This window comes from Python bivittatus, unplaced genomic scaffold, assembly GCF_059951505.1.
Source record: "Python bivittatus isolate LINGU-HERP-01145 unplaced genomic scaffold, Pbiv_v1 ctg000980_np1212, whole genome shotgun sequence".
In the NCBI taxonomy this organism is placed as follows: Eukaryota; Metazoa; Chordata; class Lepidosauria; order Squamata; family Pythonidae; genus Python; species Python bivittatus.
Genome location: NW_028277125.1, coordinates 51,049,721 through 51,067,471, shown reverse-complemented (window position 1 = coordinate 51,067,471; position 17,751 = coordinate 51,049,721). Strand labels below are relative to the sequence as shown.

Here is a 17,751-nt window from a genome sequence, read left to right as displayed (position 1 = left end):
CGGCGGTAGCTAGCAGGGAAAAGAGGAACCGAAAGCGCCGCTAATTAACGGGCCACCTGCGCCCAGCCAAACAGGAAAACCGCAGCGGAAGTTTTTAACTATAAACTGATAACGGCGCGAGCCAGCAAGGAACGGGGCCACAGGCAGCGAAACAAGATCGCAACGCAGCACAGTACCCGCGGGCTTGCACGTAGCGGGGAGGAACCAACCCAGCCGGAGGGGGACTGGAGATCAAGGACAATGGACTCTGACCGATCCTGCCATCATGAACAATCAAGGGGGATTATTGGGGGGCCAATAATCCGCAGCTGCAACGTGATCGCGGGGCGGGAAAAAGCGCGGGAAGGGGGGAATATAACAAGTGATGCAATTGTACCAAGCCAGTCCTGGCTTTGCTTGTGACTACTACGTTACGCATGAGTAAACCTTCCTTGTGAACCACACGTGTCACGAGAGTTTCTCTGTCGAACGGGGCAAACCTCACATCCAGGATGTCTGGCTCAAGATCCGTGACCACACCAGCATGGACATCAGGGACATTAAGATCTTTCTTGTATAGTTCTTCTGGTATTCTTGCCACCTCTTCTTAATCTCTTCTGCTTCTGTTAGGTCCCTGCCTTTTTTGTCCTTTATCATGCCCATCTTTGCACTAAACATTCCTTTGATATCTCCAATTTTCTTGAAGAGATCTCTAGTCTTTCCCATTCTATTGTTTTCCTCAATTTCTTTGCACTGTTCATTTAAGAAGGCCTTCTTATCTCTCCTTGCTATTCTCTGGAAATCTGCATTCAGTTGCTTATATCTTTCCCTTTCACCCTTGCTTTTCACATTCCTTCTTTCCACAGCTATTTGTAATGCCTCATCAGACAGCCATTTTGCTTTCTTGCATTTCTTTTTCCTTGGGATGGTTTTAGTTGCTGCCTCCTGTATAATGTTACAGACCTCTGTCCATAGTTCCTCAGCCACTCTATCTACCAAATCTAACCCTCTAAATCTATTCATCACCTTCACTGTGTACTCACAAGGAATATGATCTAAGTCATACCTGAATGGTCTAGTGGTTTTCCCTACATTCTTCAATTTAAGCCTAAATTTTTGCAGTAAGAAGCTCATGATCTGAGCCACAGTCAGCTCCTGGTCTTGTTTTTGCTGTCTGTATAGAGCTTCTCCATCTTTGGCTGCAAAGTATGTAATCAATCTGGTTTCGGTATTGACCATCTGGTGATGTCCATGTGTAGAGTCGTCTCTTGTGTTGTTGGAAAAGAGTGTTTGCTATGACTAGCTTGTTCTCTTGACAGAATTCTATTAGCCTTTGCCCTGCTTCATTTTGTGCTCCAAGGCCAAACTTGCCTGTTATTCCGATTACTCCTTGACTTCCTACTTTAGCATTCCAATCCCCTATGATGAAAAGGACATCTTTTTTTGGTGCTAGTTCTAGAAGGTGTTGTAGGTCTTCATAGAAGCAGTCAACTTCAGCTTCTTCGGCATCAGTGGTTGGGGCATAGACTTGGATTACTGTGATGTTGAATGGTTTGCCTTGGATACGCACTGAGATCATTCTGTCGTTTTTGAGGTTGTACCCCATTACTGCCTTTCCCACTCTCTTATTAACTATGAGTGCAACTCCATTTCTTCTAAGGGTTTCTTGGCCACAGTAGTAGATATAATGGTCACCTGAATTAAATTCACCCATTCCTGTCCATTTCAATTCGCTGATTCCCAAGATGTCGACGTTCAATCTTGTCATCTCATGTTTGACCACATCCAGCTTGCCTTGGTTCATAGATCTTACATTCCAGGTACCTATACAATATTGTTCTTTACAGCATCGGACCTTCTTTTCGCTTCCAGATACATCCACAGCTGAACGTCCTTTCGGCTTTGGCCCAGCCGCTTCACTCTTTCTGGAGCTACTTGGAAATGCCCTCCGCTCTTCCCCAGTAGCATATTGGACACCTTCCGACCTGAGGGGCTCATCTTCCGGTGTCATATCTTTTAGCCTTTTAACATTGTCCATGGGGTTTTCTTGGCAAGGATACTGGAGTGGGTTGCCATTTCCTTCTCCAGTGGACCACATTTTGTCAGAACTCTCTGTCATGACCTGTCTGTCTTGGGTGGCCCTGCACGGTATAACTCATGGCTTCACTGAGTTACGCAAGCCCCTTCACCACGACAAGGCAGTGATCCATGAAGGAGAATGTTCATACTACTTTACAATTAATCCTGGGAAATTCATCCTATAGTATCAGGTATCCATGGTATCTGCCACAACTCTATTTGGCTGCCATTTCATACAACATTTTATTTTACACCAGAAAATTCATATTCCTGAAACAAAGCCTTACCTTCATGTTCAGCTTACTTAATACTTTTGCTCTAGAAAAGATTCCAAAAGGAATTTTATTAATGCGGTTATGCTCCATATTGAGAGCGTAGATAGTAGAGAACTGTGAAGGGCCACCCACTGGATAGGATTGAAAACAGTTCCTTGCCAGAGTCAGACTAGTCAGATTCACAAGACTGGATAACAGACCCTGTGAGAGCAAAGTGAACAAATTAAATTACATGCTTTATATACTCTAAATCTCCTGGTATTTGAATAGATATTATCTCTTACATGCAGTCTAACAGTCATGGTCTGTTCAAAAACTTTACTATGGCAATATGCATAATTTTTTTCACTTGTCTTTACAAGCATTTACTTCATATACCTGTTCTATGCCATCAGTTTGACTCAAAGTTCCAGAGAATATTAAATACAGATGAAATATTCAAATAAGCAGGGGCTTCCATGTTTAATTCAGTTAATCTGTACAGACACAATGAGCTGCAAGCAGAATTGGGCCCAAAACTTATGTGAAGAAGCAATAGAGGTTGTACAGTAGTTGTATATGTATTTTTGCAAGTGCACATATGTTTAATGTCTGTCATTTAAAGAAAACACTCATTAAATTAGCAAATTACTAATACATTATTTCTGCAAAATAATGACTCAAAATAAACTTGGGGCAACAAGAACATGGAACACTTCACTATATAACAATATCAGAAGTGATAAAATTAATCATTCTAGGCTTTTCATATTCCTATTTTATTTATTCATCTTTATTTTAAGAAAGTTAACATTTTTCAGCTTGTCTATTTTTTGTGAAAACCAGTATCAGAACAATTGTGCTTTGAGTTCATTCGACTGATACAATGCATTCTCCATTCAAAGTTATAGCTGGAGTTGTTGCAATCAAAAACTGCAGTTCTTCATAGAACTGCAATGATTCATCAAATAATCAGTTAGGTATATAGATTAACTAATGAACTTCCTTCCTTGCCCTTACCCAGGCATGACTGAAACAACTTGGTTATCTTTTTAAATACAAGGACTTTAAAAACTGTGGGTAGCAGGCAGCATCTTGAAGAGACATTCTCTTTTTTTATCATGTTCACTATTCTTATGCCTGCTCCTCATACATACACTCAAGCAGCTTGGAGGATCCTCCAAAACCATATAGGGCTTCATGCTGAGGATTGCTAGGGAGGAAGAATCATTATCCTAAGGCAAGCCCAGAATCTCAGAAATAGTTTGGATCTTTCAATAAATTAATGTAATGTTCACAGAAGAATATTTCTATATCTAATCACCTTTGTCTTGTGAAAAATTTCTGTAGGATAATTAGGCCTCTAAAAAAATGCAGAAAGGCAGAATATCTGGGGGGTGGGAGCTGCCCCGATTCAGTTTGGATCATGATATATTGCCTTAAGGAAGTTCACTAAAGACACACATGCATATACATATATGTATCATTTCACATTGCTCAGAAAGGCCTCCTGAAGCTTTAAAGGAAAGTACTGAAAGTCACAGGAAATACAAGGAAGATAATGTGAAATGCTTTCCTTCTGTGAATTTAAATTAACTTTTGAAACATTGATAATTCAAGGCATATACCTCCGATTGATAATGTCTTTAAGACTGATGTTTTCTGCTTTTGATGATACCTTTAAATAGCTGCGATGTTTGCATTTCTGACAAATTCCTACCATATCCTAGCCATTTGTTAAATATTTAAAAAGAATGCCCAACTTCTGAGAAGTTTTACTTTACCCACTTGCAGACAGGTACCAAATACATATTTTACAAAACAAAAATTAAGTCATTCTCCGGAAGCAATTTAAGGAGTAGGTACAGCATCCCATATAATAAAGGAACAGGAGACAGAAAAACTTGCAACTCTTTTGAATTGCCCCACTGGCTGGGAATTCCGGTTGTTCCAATTCTAATGTCTGAGGGCACTAGGTTAGGGGGAGAATAATTCATAACTTTAGCCAAGAAAATTATATTATCTTTGCTTCAATTTTAAAATTTATAACTTTAAAGGATGCAGAGATATTAAGCATATGAAATGCTAATCATTTAATAATATCATTTTTAAGAAAAAATATTATTCACTCTAAATGCAGAGTAGGATATACAGCTGTTCACTCCAAAACTACAGTGAAGGCTTTGCATAGATAACGTTTCAGGGGATCTTGAGTGTTTCCCAAAATTTGCTCAAGGCTACCATAGTACATTCATTATATGTCTTTTCAAATGCACCAGTATTTTAAGAATTAAAAGTTGAATGCATTCTTTTCAAAAGAATCCCAATACACACAATTTATGAATTGAGTTGGATAACCACCTCTTCCAAGCTAATATTAAGATATGTTTACTCGGCAGGCATTTCATCATCAAAAACTTGGCGTATTTTGCAATTCTGCAGCTTTCTTTACAAATGCATTTTCTTTCTTCCACAGCCAAAGAGGTATGCTTTAATGGATTATACTACTACACTAACAAGTAAGTGGCTCTCTTCAGCAACCATTACAAATTGTACACAGACCAGCACTTAAAAATGCAAAATTCTATTTGTTAAGGGTGTTTTAGATTGGGAGCCATTTATAAAGCAATCTGGTTTCCAGTCAGTCTCTTTTGTATGTTTAATTACACTTAAGTAACTTTTGTAATGTTCTTGGGAGGGAAGATTAACTACTAAGCAACTTTCTTCCATTAGCAAAGACTTCAAGCAATATTTATTCATACCCAATCAGTTTTAATATTAATCATTTATGATATTTGATAGATTTCAGTGCCCTCTTATTTCTAGATCGCTTTTTTCATTCAATGCCAATTCCAATAATTCATATCAACATTATATATCACATTAAACTGAAATATTCATACATATTTATTTGTGCTACACAAATGTGTAAGTAACTTTACAATCAATTATCATGTGGGATTTCTTCCCCTACATTGTTTTTGTGCAAATGGAATGTAAATGAGTAAATACACATTTTTATATTTTTTGATTCTATGCAATTAGAACTGAACCATAAACTGAACAATTACAAGTTCCACCCGAAGAATCATGACTAAACATTTTCACATCCTTCTTATATTGCAATACTAGTGTAAATTTGTAACTAAGAAATGGACACTTATATCTAGGGTCATCAACACACCCAGGGACACCTCCTAATGTGTTTCCAAAGTATCCTAATGAATTCTTGTTTCATCTATAATTATTTATTTTGATCTATGTATTTTTATTTCAAACTTTACTATGGGAGAGTAAAGTGCTTTGAAGTGAAGTACTGGTAGATGATAGGTGGCCATCTTCAATCTCCAGAATAAAGCTATATTATTTGGAATAATAATATTCCAAATAAACTTGGTATATTATTTGGAAGCAACTATGATGAGTAGCTGGAGGGTTACATTTTGCTTTGAAGGCCTCTATTTGAGGGGGGAAAAGTAAGTATCTGACTCCAATACAGGTTGTTCTTGTTTAATGACCACAGTTGGGACCAGCAACTCAGTCATTAAGCGAAGCAGTCATTAAGTGAAACAGTGACTGTGTTTATGATCTTACTTCAGCTTTCCTTTGCTTTACAGATCTGCAAAGGTCGGAAATATGAGGACTGATCATAAAGTTACTTTTTTATCATCATAACTGCAAACAGTCACTAAACAAGGCAGTCACTAAACGAGGACAACCTGTATCACTGTGTGGTAACAAGAAAGGCTAAGGAATAACAACTGGGGAGAGGGAGAGCTGGAGATAACCTAGAGAATTGGGGTGACTGGAGCTAAGATACAGAGGAGACTAGAGGGGGAGGGAGGCTGTGGGGCAACTCAATCTGGATGAGAAAAGAACAGAGGGAAGTGCTCTGTACATATGTTGGAGGAAAGTGAAAGACATAAATGAATAACACACTAGGAGTGTGACAGAGGGATCTCGAGGCAAGTGACCCTGAATAGAAGAGAGAACAGTGGGTTCAAAGAGATAGATTTAATTTTAGGGTATACCTTCTGACATATTTTGATGAACTAATCAAATTATTAATCTTGCAATCTCAATTTATCTTTCTACAAATAGTAGTTTTGTATGCTGAGGCTCAGACTCCTTCTCTTTCTTGAATTCAGCTTCTTTTGCCACTTATTTTTCTTTCAGATTTTATTATCAACAATCTGCCTTTCTAAAACTTGGGCATATTATGGCAGCCATGTTGTGCTCTTCCCTCCCCCCTCCCCATTCCAAATGAAACCATCAGATGGAAATCTTGCAACTAGACAGTTCTGCCAGTTCTATCTGACATGGAGTTAATGTTATATTGCAGGCTACAAGATAGGAAGCCATTTCAATTCCAGTGTTCCTCACTTTGTAGCCACATAAGGTTTTAAGAACTACTTAAAGGGCTTTTAGTTTTCACAATGTTTTGCTACTAGTTTACTTTGATGTACATGCTACACTATTTTTAATCCTGCCACTGGTTTTACTTTTGCTGATATTATCTTGGTTTATTTTAATCAGTTTTTACCACTGCCCTTTTTAATGTTTTAAATGTATTTGTACATTGTCAAGAAACCTGCATGAAATGAAGGTCAACTCATGGGGGTCTGTACACTTTAACAGCATAACAGGCACTAAATTGGAAACTTTTCATAACTTTAGATCTCAATCACTCAGTATGTCATTTTGGCAATACTAAATAAAACAAAAGCCTCTTTCTTTTACTCTCACAGACTCTTTACTTTTCAAACTTAGGCTAACATAATGAAGCCACAATAGAACCAGGTGGCTTATAAATTTAATAAAATAAATAAGCAAATTCTGTCCTGAAGGCTTTTGTTTAGTATCATAAATTTACACAATTTTTGATGAAGTAGCTTTTATTTCACCTTAATCAAAGTGAATGATTTATTTTTATTACAGAGACTCCTACTTCATCTCAAGTGTCTTACCTCTGGCAAAGTAGAAATAATGTTATTTTCCAAATTCAACTCATCAAGTTTACTGCATTGTGCTAGAGTCCTGGGTATTGCTGAGAGACGGTTATACCTCAGACCAAGACTTTTCAAAGTAGATAGATTTCCTAAAAACAAAACAAAATGGTTAAGAAATTTGGTTCAGGTATCTGAATTAAAAGAATTGCATTATGTTTAGAAACTCCCACTAGCTGTATTTATTCTTGGGAAAGGATGAATCCTTCCTTCTCTTTAATTACTTTATGAGAAGAGGTATACCCTTTTCACAGAAATACATGAATACTCTGAGCAATAGGATAATTTCAAAGGACTTCCAACATATACACAACTCCAATAAATTAATCAGTATTTCAACAATGTCCCATTAGTCAAGATCATTTTCCACCACTGTGCTTTACTTTCATTTCTGGCTTCCCAGCAATTCTTTAAAAGCATAAATCTAAGGGTTTTTTTTTTTTTTAATCATTACTGGCTGTCATCACCACAATACTTTAGAGCAATTTACACATTTTTATATTACTTGAATAAGCATTTCTCTATGAGAGGAGGGGCAACATTAATAGCTTTCAAAAGCAATGAGACAAAAAACCTTGCAAGTGAGCTTCATGCCAAAAGCTAATTAATGAAAGACCTTCTCCCATCTCCTGATATTTTATGCATACACATGAAACTTAGTTCTAAGTGTATGCATACAGTATTATATTATGCAATAATCAGTGCTGGGTCAATACTGTCAGGGTAAACTATCCATCTAGCAAAAATTTAGTTTCACTCATGACTCCAGTAATTAAAAACTCCAGATACTTATCAGTTTAAAAACAGTGTACAAATAAAAGTTTATTTAGATAGGCTGCCTAAAAAATGTAAATTCTGGAAGCACAGCTAAAAGCAGGGGGAAAAAATTAGGACTGTTAGCTTATAGCACAACTCTAACTTCAAAATGTGTCTGCAGATGAAAGCTAGGCTGAGGCACAAATCTGACTTTCCAGCTAATTTCAGGACCAGACAACAGAACACATATCAGTAGAAAAGCCTCCCCCACCCCACCCCCCAGAAAAAGGGCTGGAAAAGGGGCAAGCAAGGGAGGAACTGAGCTGGAGCATAATCAAACTCCACCCAGACCTGGCAGATATCTAGAATTTTAGCAAAAAGATGCTCATGACAGCTTAGATAGACCTTAGCTATTTTGATTATTTAAGACAGAATTGCCTACCCAAGATCACAGATATAAGTCTAGTAACACACTGAACTAAACCATGCAGACAATGAAACTTCATTTTAACAGACTAATTGGGAGGGAGAGGATGTTTGTTGTTCATAAATCTGCATTAAATATAAAAGTACATCACTGAAGCAATTTACAACATTTAAATACACACAATTCAAATGCTGTCCTTTTAATTATCTGTATAATGAAGCAATTACACAAATGCCATAATCTGGTCCACTGCATGTGAAGGTCTACTAAATCAAAGTTTTGTTGTATTGTTATGTTTTGGCCAAATGTGCCTAAACTGATTAATACTATCTTTTCTGTTAATAGAGAATGCTGCACAGGGTATGGGTACAATTAAAGCTAGTAAACAAGGTACTCCTTCTCTTTTCTTATTTTACTAATTCACCAAACAATGATGGGCAGCAATGGTCAATATTTATGGGCCCAACTAGTGAAAACAATGGTATGTGGAAGACTGTGACTTGGAATGTAAGAGAAGTAAATGGTAAAGAGCATGAATAAATGAATGTGTGCATGATTGAATGAAGTGAACTGAATTGAATGGAATTGAACTGAACTGAACTGAAAGAAATGTAGATATGTTGTGAGTTGGAGACACTAAAAAAAAGGAGGATATAATGATGTTCTGATCTAGTGGATTAGAATGATAAATCCACTCTTGATGAGAAAATCAGTGGGAAATACAAGGGTGATGTTAATTTCTGAATGAAGGATACATTCAGTAAAGGAAAGAAGTGAAAGAAAGAAGAGTAAAAAAGAATGACCACAGATAACTCCATGTAAGAGAACAACTGTTGCAAAATATGTTGAAAGATATTCTATGCCGTGTATACAGAGAAAATGGTAAGTGCAAAGAATGTAGTCAAAGAGCAAGGAACAGTTTTAGAAGGTACAAAAATGCAAAGATTTGATGGAAGTAAAAACAAAAGTTTCATTAGTGGATGAAAACAGCTAAATGAGGAGCCTCCAACAGAGTGAATGGAATTACAAATAAAAATTATGAAATTACTTGGGGTTAAACTGAAATGAGGGAATGCTGGAAGGAGTATTGTAGAGATTTGTATATGAAGGATGATATGCAGAGTGGAATCAAAATGAATGAAATCAAAGTTACTGCCCTTGAAAAACTATGAAAAAGAAGTGAGAAATGCTGCTAGAACACTGAAAAATGCTAAAGTTGCAGCTATAGGTGGTGTGCCTGGCAAAATGTTAAAATATGAATGTGGTTTGCTTATAGTGGTTGTGTGACTTGTTTAACATGAGTGTGAAAACTTTGCCTGTGCCTGGAACTGGAAGAATACAGTTATTGTTCCCTTATACAAAGGGAAAGATAGCAACAGAATGCAAAAAATTCGAGAAATTAATCCTATGTGTGCTAGGGAAGACGTTTGGTAGAATTCTCACTGAAAGTCTATAAGAGCTGACAACAAGCAACATTTGGAAATTTCACTGAGGCTTTATCCTATGGAGCAGATGTGCAGATCAGATTTTTGCTGTCGCTGATTTATTTGAGAAATGTATGAATGTGAGAAAAATGTGTTTGGAAGATAAATTAAGTATACATCTGCAAGTTATACATAAATGGTGAAAAACTAAAGCAAGTAGGAGGCTTGGTTCTTGAGCACCTTCAAGACCATTTACTTCATGTAGAATATTCTCGCTCAAAATGAACCAATGGACAGATCATGTGGTGGGGCCCAACTCTTCAGGAGATAGGTACAATGAGCCTTCTCAGTTATACAGTCTTTTTAGTTTGTGTTTTCTTTGAATGTATCTATATGTTTTTATTCAGACTGTATTTTTAGCGTGTTTTATTGTAAACCACCCAGAGAGCTTCAGCTCTTGGGCTGTTTTAAAAATTTAATACATAAATAAAATCACTCTTTGAGTTGGACATTCCTCCCTTTCCTGGAAACATATGCTTTTCTGCTCATAAAGAAAGCTAATATCTCTTTTACCAAAGTTTTGATATAACTACAAAGAAGCCATCAGCAAAGAGAGGTTTCGACCTGAAAGGAAAGAGACATGTGATGGAAACAATCACATTTTTTAAAAGGTCAACTTATAATAGCTCTTCACTTACTTAAAACATCAAGCAATTTTCTTACTATCAACTATGATCATATCTGTAATAAATGGGTGTGAATACTGGGTCTATATATTTGCTATAGATACAAAAATAAACTGATGCCTGTTAGGAATGAAAGGAGAGAATGATAAGGTTTAAAACAGGCTAGTAGGAGAAAACAAAACACCAGAGTGATAATAGTTTAAAACTGAATAATCTCATCCTAAGTTTGGGTATATCTGAATTTAACAATTCTAACCAGCAAAATGACCCTTCTACACTGAAAAAGAGAGGGTGCCTGAACGATTTTTTCATGCTATTAGCTTCCCAATGCCTTATGTTTACTACATACTGTCTGTGAAGATTAGAAATAACTTCACTAACTCTACAAAGTGGCTTATCTTCCCCTAAAATACAGCAAACAATACATGTTGCTTATCTGTCTTTATATACAACCAGAACAATCCTTCACATTAAACAGCATTTCAAACACAAGAGCCAGCCACTTCTACTTTTACAGCCTCAGCAACAATCTGTCAAGTCTGGTCTTGCTTGTCATATTATGGATACTTTCAGAATCAGAGCCTGAGGCATTCTTACTATGACTATAAATGTCTGTTGCTGGAACAGAGATGCAAACCCTTGTCAACTGCTTTCTAAATCCCAGCATGTTGCAGAAAGCATTTTCCCGCATCACTCCCAGGCTGAAGAATGTGTTTGGCCCCTGCTCTCTCTGCATGTCAAAGTGCAGACAAGGGAGTCACTTTCAATAAGTTTTTAATTATTAAATAATTGTAGTTTTATGGTTGGTTGTTAATATGGACATAAACAGAACAAACAAGGAAAAGTATCTGGTAGTTATTCTTTAGGAATACTCAGGCAAAGTATTCTTTAAAAGGAAAACGTCTGTGACTTATCCTCTATATTGTTTTAGGATTTATGACCGGGGGGTGGGGGGAGACCAGAAAGTCCTAATATTGGCAGGATAGTCATAAACAAAACAGGCTACGCTGCTGCTAAGGACAGGAACTGCTCATACAAAGCGAAGAATTATGTTTAGCTACTTAGCACAGCATTAGTAATCCAGAAATAGGTTAGGTACTAAGATTACAATGATGCCAAGGCAAGATTTTGCTCACAGTAGTTTAAGAGATGCATCTTTCATACTTGGCCTGGATTTGTTTTGAAATGAAGTGATCTTTTGTCATGCATTGTCTTTTTTACTTAAAGATTCTTAGAGGGGGAGGAAGAAATGATAACCCCTTGCTTAATTTCCAGACATGAAACTCGCATATAACTTTTATTCTGATCTAACAATGAAGATTACAATTATATTTCTGGCCATTTGGACCTGCCTCTTTTCTTTTTACCACTACAATCTCCATAACTGCAAGCAAGCAAATAGCACAAGAAAGAGCTAGCTGTCAGTACCTGCTCCCTTGTTAGTATTTGGTTTGGCAAACAAACAGATGGCAGAAAGGATGAGAAAGACAAACAGCAGTGACTGCTAAAGGTACCAGCAGTAGAACCAACCTTTAATTTGCAGCAGAAAGAATAGTTAAGAGATGTATTGAAAATATTAAAGAAGCTCAGGAGAAAAATTACTACTTAATCCAGGGTTGGCAAAAACTAGATCTGAATCTACTGGCAACTTCTGTACAATTTACAAGAAATCAAGAATGTACTGTGGATTAATGGCTCAAGAAACAGCAGCAACAAAATATCGCAATATCCAACCTAAGTTATATTAGTAAAAATAAGGAAGATTTAGTTGGGGAAACTAGCAGGGAACGTCTGTGTTGAAAAGCTGCAAGAATTGTTTAGCTATGATTCTATGCACCAGGCTCCAGTGGCTTCAGGTTACCATTTTTTTTAAGTAAGGATCTACGCAAGCCAGAACCTTCATTTGTTTTTTTTATTGCTTTTACTTTTATTGCTAAGTATATAACAATAGGTGAATAGTGGAATGGTGGGAATGTTATTTTAAACCGCTTGCTTGACCTGCCATAAAAAGGGGGGAGAGGAGGCCAGGTGCCGTTATCTTTATCTTGAAACAAGCATGCAAGGCCAAGAGGTGTGAGAACCAGGCAAGGCACGAAGAGTTTTCAGCGGGAAAGAAAAGCTAGAAGGGGGGGTGGAATTTGGGCTTAAAAGGACAAGGGTTTGCTTTGTAGAATTAGACTCAACAAACTATGATGCTGTACGCTTCTCCTGAATAAAGAAATCTTTGATGGAACTCTTTGGGCTTCAGAGGATTTACTGAACTTTGGGACTGAGTGTGCAGACTCTGACAATAGTAGTAGATAGGTTGGTATACCCTTTCTGCTAAAAAGCAAATAGATTTTAAGTATTCACTATTTTTTAAAAATTAATAAAAATATCCTTATGTCTTGTTAGTAAAAGAACATATTGATACAAAAGATGATTTAGGAATATTTTTTTTTAAAGGTTCAAGCTGAAGAATATATGTCTGAACATAGTATGGCACAACTGTAATTTCAGCATCTATAATTCATCCATCATTTAGGAGTATGTGGAAAATGGGAGGAAAAAAAAACACTTCGGAATGTTTCAGGTGAGTTGTAGGTAGGTAGGTAGGAAGGAAGGAAGGAAGGAAAGGAGAGGGAATGGGACACTCAAAACAACATACAATAAAAGGCTTGGAACAAAATTCCAGCACACCAGATGCTTTTCACTCAGTGTAGACTACACAGAATAGCCATTCTATATTCAGAATATTCTGAGTTCAAAACACTGTGTTCATCCCAGACTTCCGGATGGAGAAAATGGCAGACTGACACATCTCCAAATAGCAGACAACAATGAGGTGGAGATTGGCAGCCAGACCGCAAGCCCAAGCCAGCAGAGCTTCTCCAGACAAGGAGAAGCCAGGAGATCACCCATTTGTACTTCAGAAGGCAGCTTCTTGCAAGGGAACCCACAGGATCCAGAGGGAATCTGTGGGTGACTAATGAACAGAGTGCCAGGAGCAAAATATCAAGCTCACAGCCTCATGCAGAGCCTGCTTTAAGGACACTAGGTTTGCCCAAAACTCCACTTTCTAGTGCATGTTTGAATTACAAAAAATTTAAAAGTTACACAGATCTTCCAAGCAGCAGAGCAGCTAAACCACCTGGTGAGTGTTCCTTCAACCCAGCGCAAGATTAAAGTAAAAAGTACAGAAATAACTAAAAGGATTTAAAAACAATTAAAAGCAAAAAGCTTGCCAGAGTTTGAACTATGAAAGTTAAAATGGATTAAGGGAACAGCCGAATTTGGAATATTGTTTATGTTAAAGTACTTTTAAATTAATTAAATAAATAATACATACCTCCATGGGAACAGGAACTGTTCACATTTGCTAAGAGCCAATCGGTTGGTTTTGTTAAACAAAGAGATAAGGGAAAGTTGTGAGAGATCATGTGACTATAGAACTATGGAGTGCTGAATGGGACCAAAGAGTTAAGGATATTACAGAGAAAGAAAGAAAAAGCCTATCCTTTATTTTTTACTTCCCCTTTCTGACTTATAAATTAAAAAAGATCTTTCTCAAGAATAGATATGTTTTGGATTTCTAAAAATCTAACATGGAGAACCTAAGATGAAGTCAAGAGAAGAGACTCAAGACTGCAGAGGGATTTAGTTTTTAATGGGTTTTCATATGCACAGCTAATAGAGAGATTTAATATAGATAAAAAAGTAACTGGAATTGAACAACATAAGACGGAATTTGAAATTGAACTATATACAAATGAGGAACATGTGATTGATAAAATGTATAAACTTCTGTGGAGATCTGAAACAGAAGAAGAGCAAGTTAAAAAGTGCGTGATAAAATGGGCTAAGAATTTTGGTTATAATATACAGATAGACCAATGGGAGAAAATATGGCTAAAAGGACTGAAATTCACATTGTGTTATAATTTAAGAGGGAACTTTTATAAGATGATGTACCACTGGTATATGATGCCAGATAAATTATCTGAGATGTATAAAAGTACTTCTAATCAATGTTGGAAATGTGAAAACATGAAAGGACATTTTACCATGCATGGTAGACTTGTGAAAAAGCAAAAAAAAAAAAAAAGGGGGGGTACAAATACACATGATGATACAAAGAATTTTAAAGATTAATATTCAGATGTAACCAGGACTTTTTTATTGGGACTTAGGATAGCCAGTTAGAAAAGACTTATGGAAGATTAGTTTTGTATACAGTAACTGCAGCGAGACTACTTATATGCACCAAGATAGAAAAACACTGAAATACCAACAACGGAGGAATGGATGGTAAAGATGGCAGAATTTGCAGCAATGGCAAAATTACCTGTTTGATCAGGAATAAAACAATAAGTACTTTCATAAAACGTCCGGAAATCTCTTATGTACTTTTTGCTGAAAATGGAGGAAAACCGAATTGGTGATTTATGGCTTTTCTGATTAAAAAGGGTTGAATATGTGAAGAAGAGAACCATGTAATCTTAAACAGGGAGGAGAGATAATAAGTTTGCTTGTAACTGCTGTAAAGGAGATCAGAAGTTGCTTCTTTATATATCTTTTCCTTTTTTTTTCTTTTCTTATCTGTATCGTCTCCCGCACTTTTTCTTTTTTCTTTTTCTTAATTTTTCTTTATATATTTTCATGTTTATCTTTTACCTATGTAAAAATCTCTAATAAAAATTATATAAAACATTGTGTTCATCCCTACCACCTTTGACACATATTAAATATTCTGATACCTGTCTCTAAGGAATTCAAAAACAAGGCCGTAGCATGCTTAAAATTGAATCAAAAAACAACTAAAGTGTTAAATAACTAGCTTACATACTGTATGACTGGTTCAATATTATCTAGCATTTAAAAATAAAAGAATGTGGTTTGGCAGACTCTGACAGAGATAGCTTTTAAAAAGGAGCTGTCAGACATAGCAACTCAATAGATTCCAGAATTGTAAAAGCAAACTCTACAATTACTACATACAGGGCAAGAAGACTGAGAATAAATATGCAGGTAGTCCCTGACTTACAACCACAACAGAGACTGGAAAATTCATCATTAAGCGGAGTGGTTGTTAAGCGAGGCATCACATGACTGCACCCAATTTTACATTTTTTGCAGTGGTCATTAAGCGAATCACCGTGGTTTTTAAGTGAATCACGTGGCTGTTAAGAGAATCATGCGGTTGTTAAGTGAATCACGTTGTTCCCCATTGATTTTGCTTGTTGGAAGCCAGCTGGGATAGTCGCAAATGGCAATCACGTGACCCTGGGATGCTGCAACTGTCATAAATACATGCAGGTTGCCAAGCACCTGAATTTTGATCATGTGACCACAGGGATGCTGCAACAGTTGGAAGTGAGGTTGTATGTCACTTTTTTCAGCACTGTCATTACTTCGAACAGTTGCTAAACAAATGGTCGTAAGTCGAGGACTACCTGTATCCTTCATGTCCTGCAGATGAGTTTCAAAGAATAGTTGTCAGCCACTACTACAAATCAACAAACAACCTAAACTAGATTAATCTAACCTCGCTGTTATTCTTATACTCACGTCATCATATATCTTATCAGTTCCTTACAAATTAAGCCATTCATTTCTGAATCCCTTCTTCCTTTCTTCTCAGAAATTCTTGTATAAAACCGCCATTGGCGGAAAGGAGACATAAAGAAGAGTCTACAAATTTATAACTTAGGACAGTGCATTTTAGAAGTAGCATCTGACTTAGCATCTTAGAAATACACAAAAAAAGTATACCCTGTATAGATAAGTTTATCTTATCATATTCCAGACAACTGATATTCTGAGCTAATCCTGTTTGTGGTTAGAATACCAATTCAGCTCTGGCAGTGCATATCATTCTTAATACTTGACAGAAGGCTTGGACTGTCCAACAAAAATACATAAAACAGTTTTAAAGAGTCATGTATGGGGCAAAATCAAGTATTTAAGATTATTTTTGAATGAAATTAAATAAAAATAGGTATTGTTGCTTACTTTTTGAACATGGTGTCACAAGGTGATTTTTTTTTTTTATCCTATTCTGTGTGGTAAACAGTATAATGCTAGTCAGCACGCATATAACAAATCCTCTAGAGAATTTGCCAACTAGTTACAAATACTGTGTAATATGACTAGAGAAAACTTGTTACCAAAAATCAAATTACATTCAAGTGTAATTTTGAGTTCTGCTGGTTTGGATCACTTTACTAAAATTCATAGATTTTTATCCAGCCTTTCAATTTCAAATTAACAATGAAGGCAGCTCACAAATTTAAACATATAAAAATTCAAGAGACATGTAAACCAACAATCTAAAAATCAAAATAATGATTTCACAGCCTTCAATTCTTATATAAAAATTAGATAGACTTCACCTGATCTGCCCAAGTGAGCTAACAGGAGTTTGGCAGGAGAATTCAGCTGAAGAGAGGGAAGAGGCAGAAGTGGGAAGAACCAAGTGGGAGGAAAGACAAGAGTTTGATTGCTGCTGTTATTCCCTGAGCGCTGAGAATTGCCCACTGTCTGTGATCGGAGTTCTGCTTACTATTGACCTAGCTGAGGTAGCTTCTGGATACATGAACTCACTAAGCAACAGAACAGGGAGTGAAAACAGAATTTGGCAGGGAAGTCTGGCAGAGGGGGCATTTGTTTTATTGTGTCTGATCATCAGAGGTATATGGAGACAGAAGAAACTGCTGTTATGACCTGCAGGAGATGTGCCACATTTGTTTTCTTCTCTGATTGCCCTCTTGGAAGGGAAGGAGAAGACTAGAGAGACTGAACTGCCATCCCCACTCCCCAGCTTTGTCAGAGAAAATAGGGAATCCTTGAATCAGATACAGGAAACAGCTGCAGATAGACAGCAGTACAAGAAGCCTCCCAAAAGATACAAGACAGTCAAGCAGAGAGGATGTAGAATGTGAAACAAAAAGCTTGGGCCTGTCAAGAACAGTTCTTATATCCTGTAGCTTCAACTTTTGATGATGTTTCTGGACCCCAATGAAAAGCAGCTACCACAACTCTACAGGACAACTCTACAGGCTCTGCAAAGGGAAAGATTCCACCTCAGTTAGATGAGGAAAATCCTTTGATATGTAGTACAGATTAAATTTTTGGAGCATGTCATGGAAAAAACTGATTTCT

At 36.8% G+C, this 17,751-nt stretch overlaps 1 protein-coding gene across 3 annotated transcripts in view; it reads right to left on the bottom strand.

Moving 5' to 3' along the window:
• SHOC2 (SHOC2 leucine rich repeat scaffold protein) overlaps positions 1-17,751 on the bottom strand; it is an 87,830-nt gene that overhangs the window by 11,222 nt on the left and 58,857 nt on the right. For all 3 annotated transcript variants that reach the window (XM_088131895.1, XM_088131893.1, XM_088131894.1), the window contains exons 4-5: positions 7,280-7,410; positions 2,346-2,534 (exon numbers count right to left, since the gene is read on the bottom strand). In XM_088131895.1, the coding sequence (XP_087988021.1) occupies positions 2,346-2,534; positions 7,280-7,410 (320 nt within the window). The remainder of the gene's footprint in view (positions 1-2,345; positions 2,535-7,279; positions 7,411-17,751) is intronic.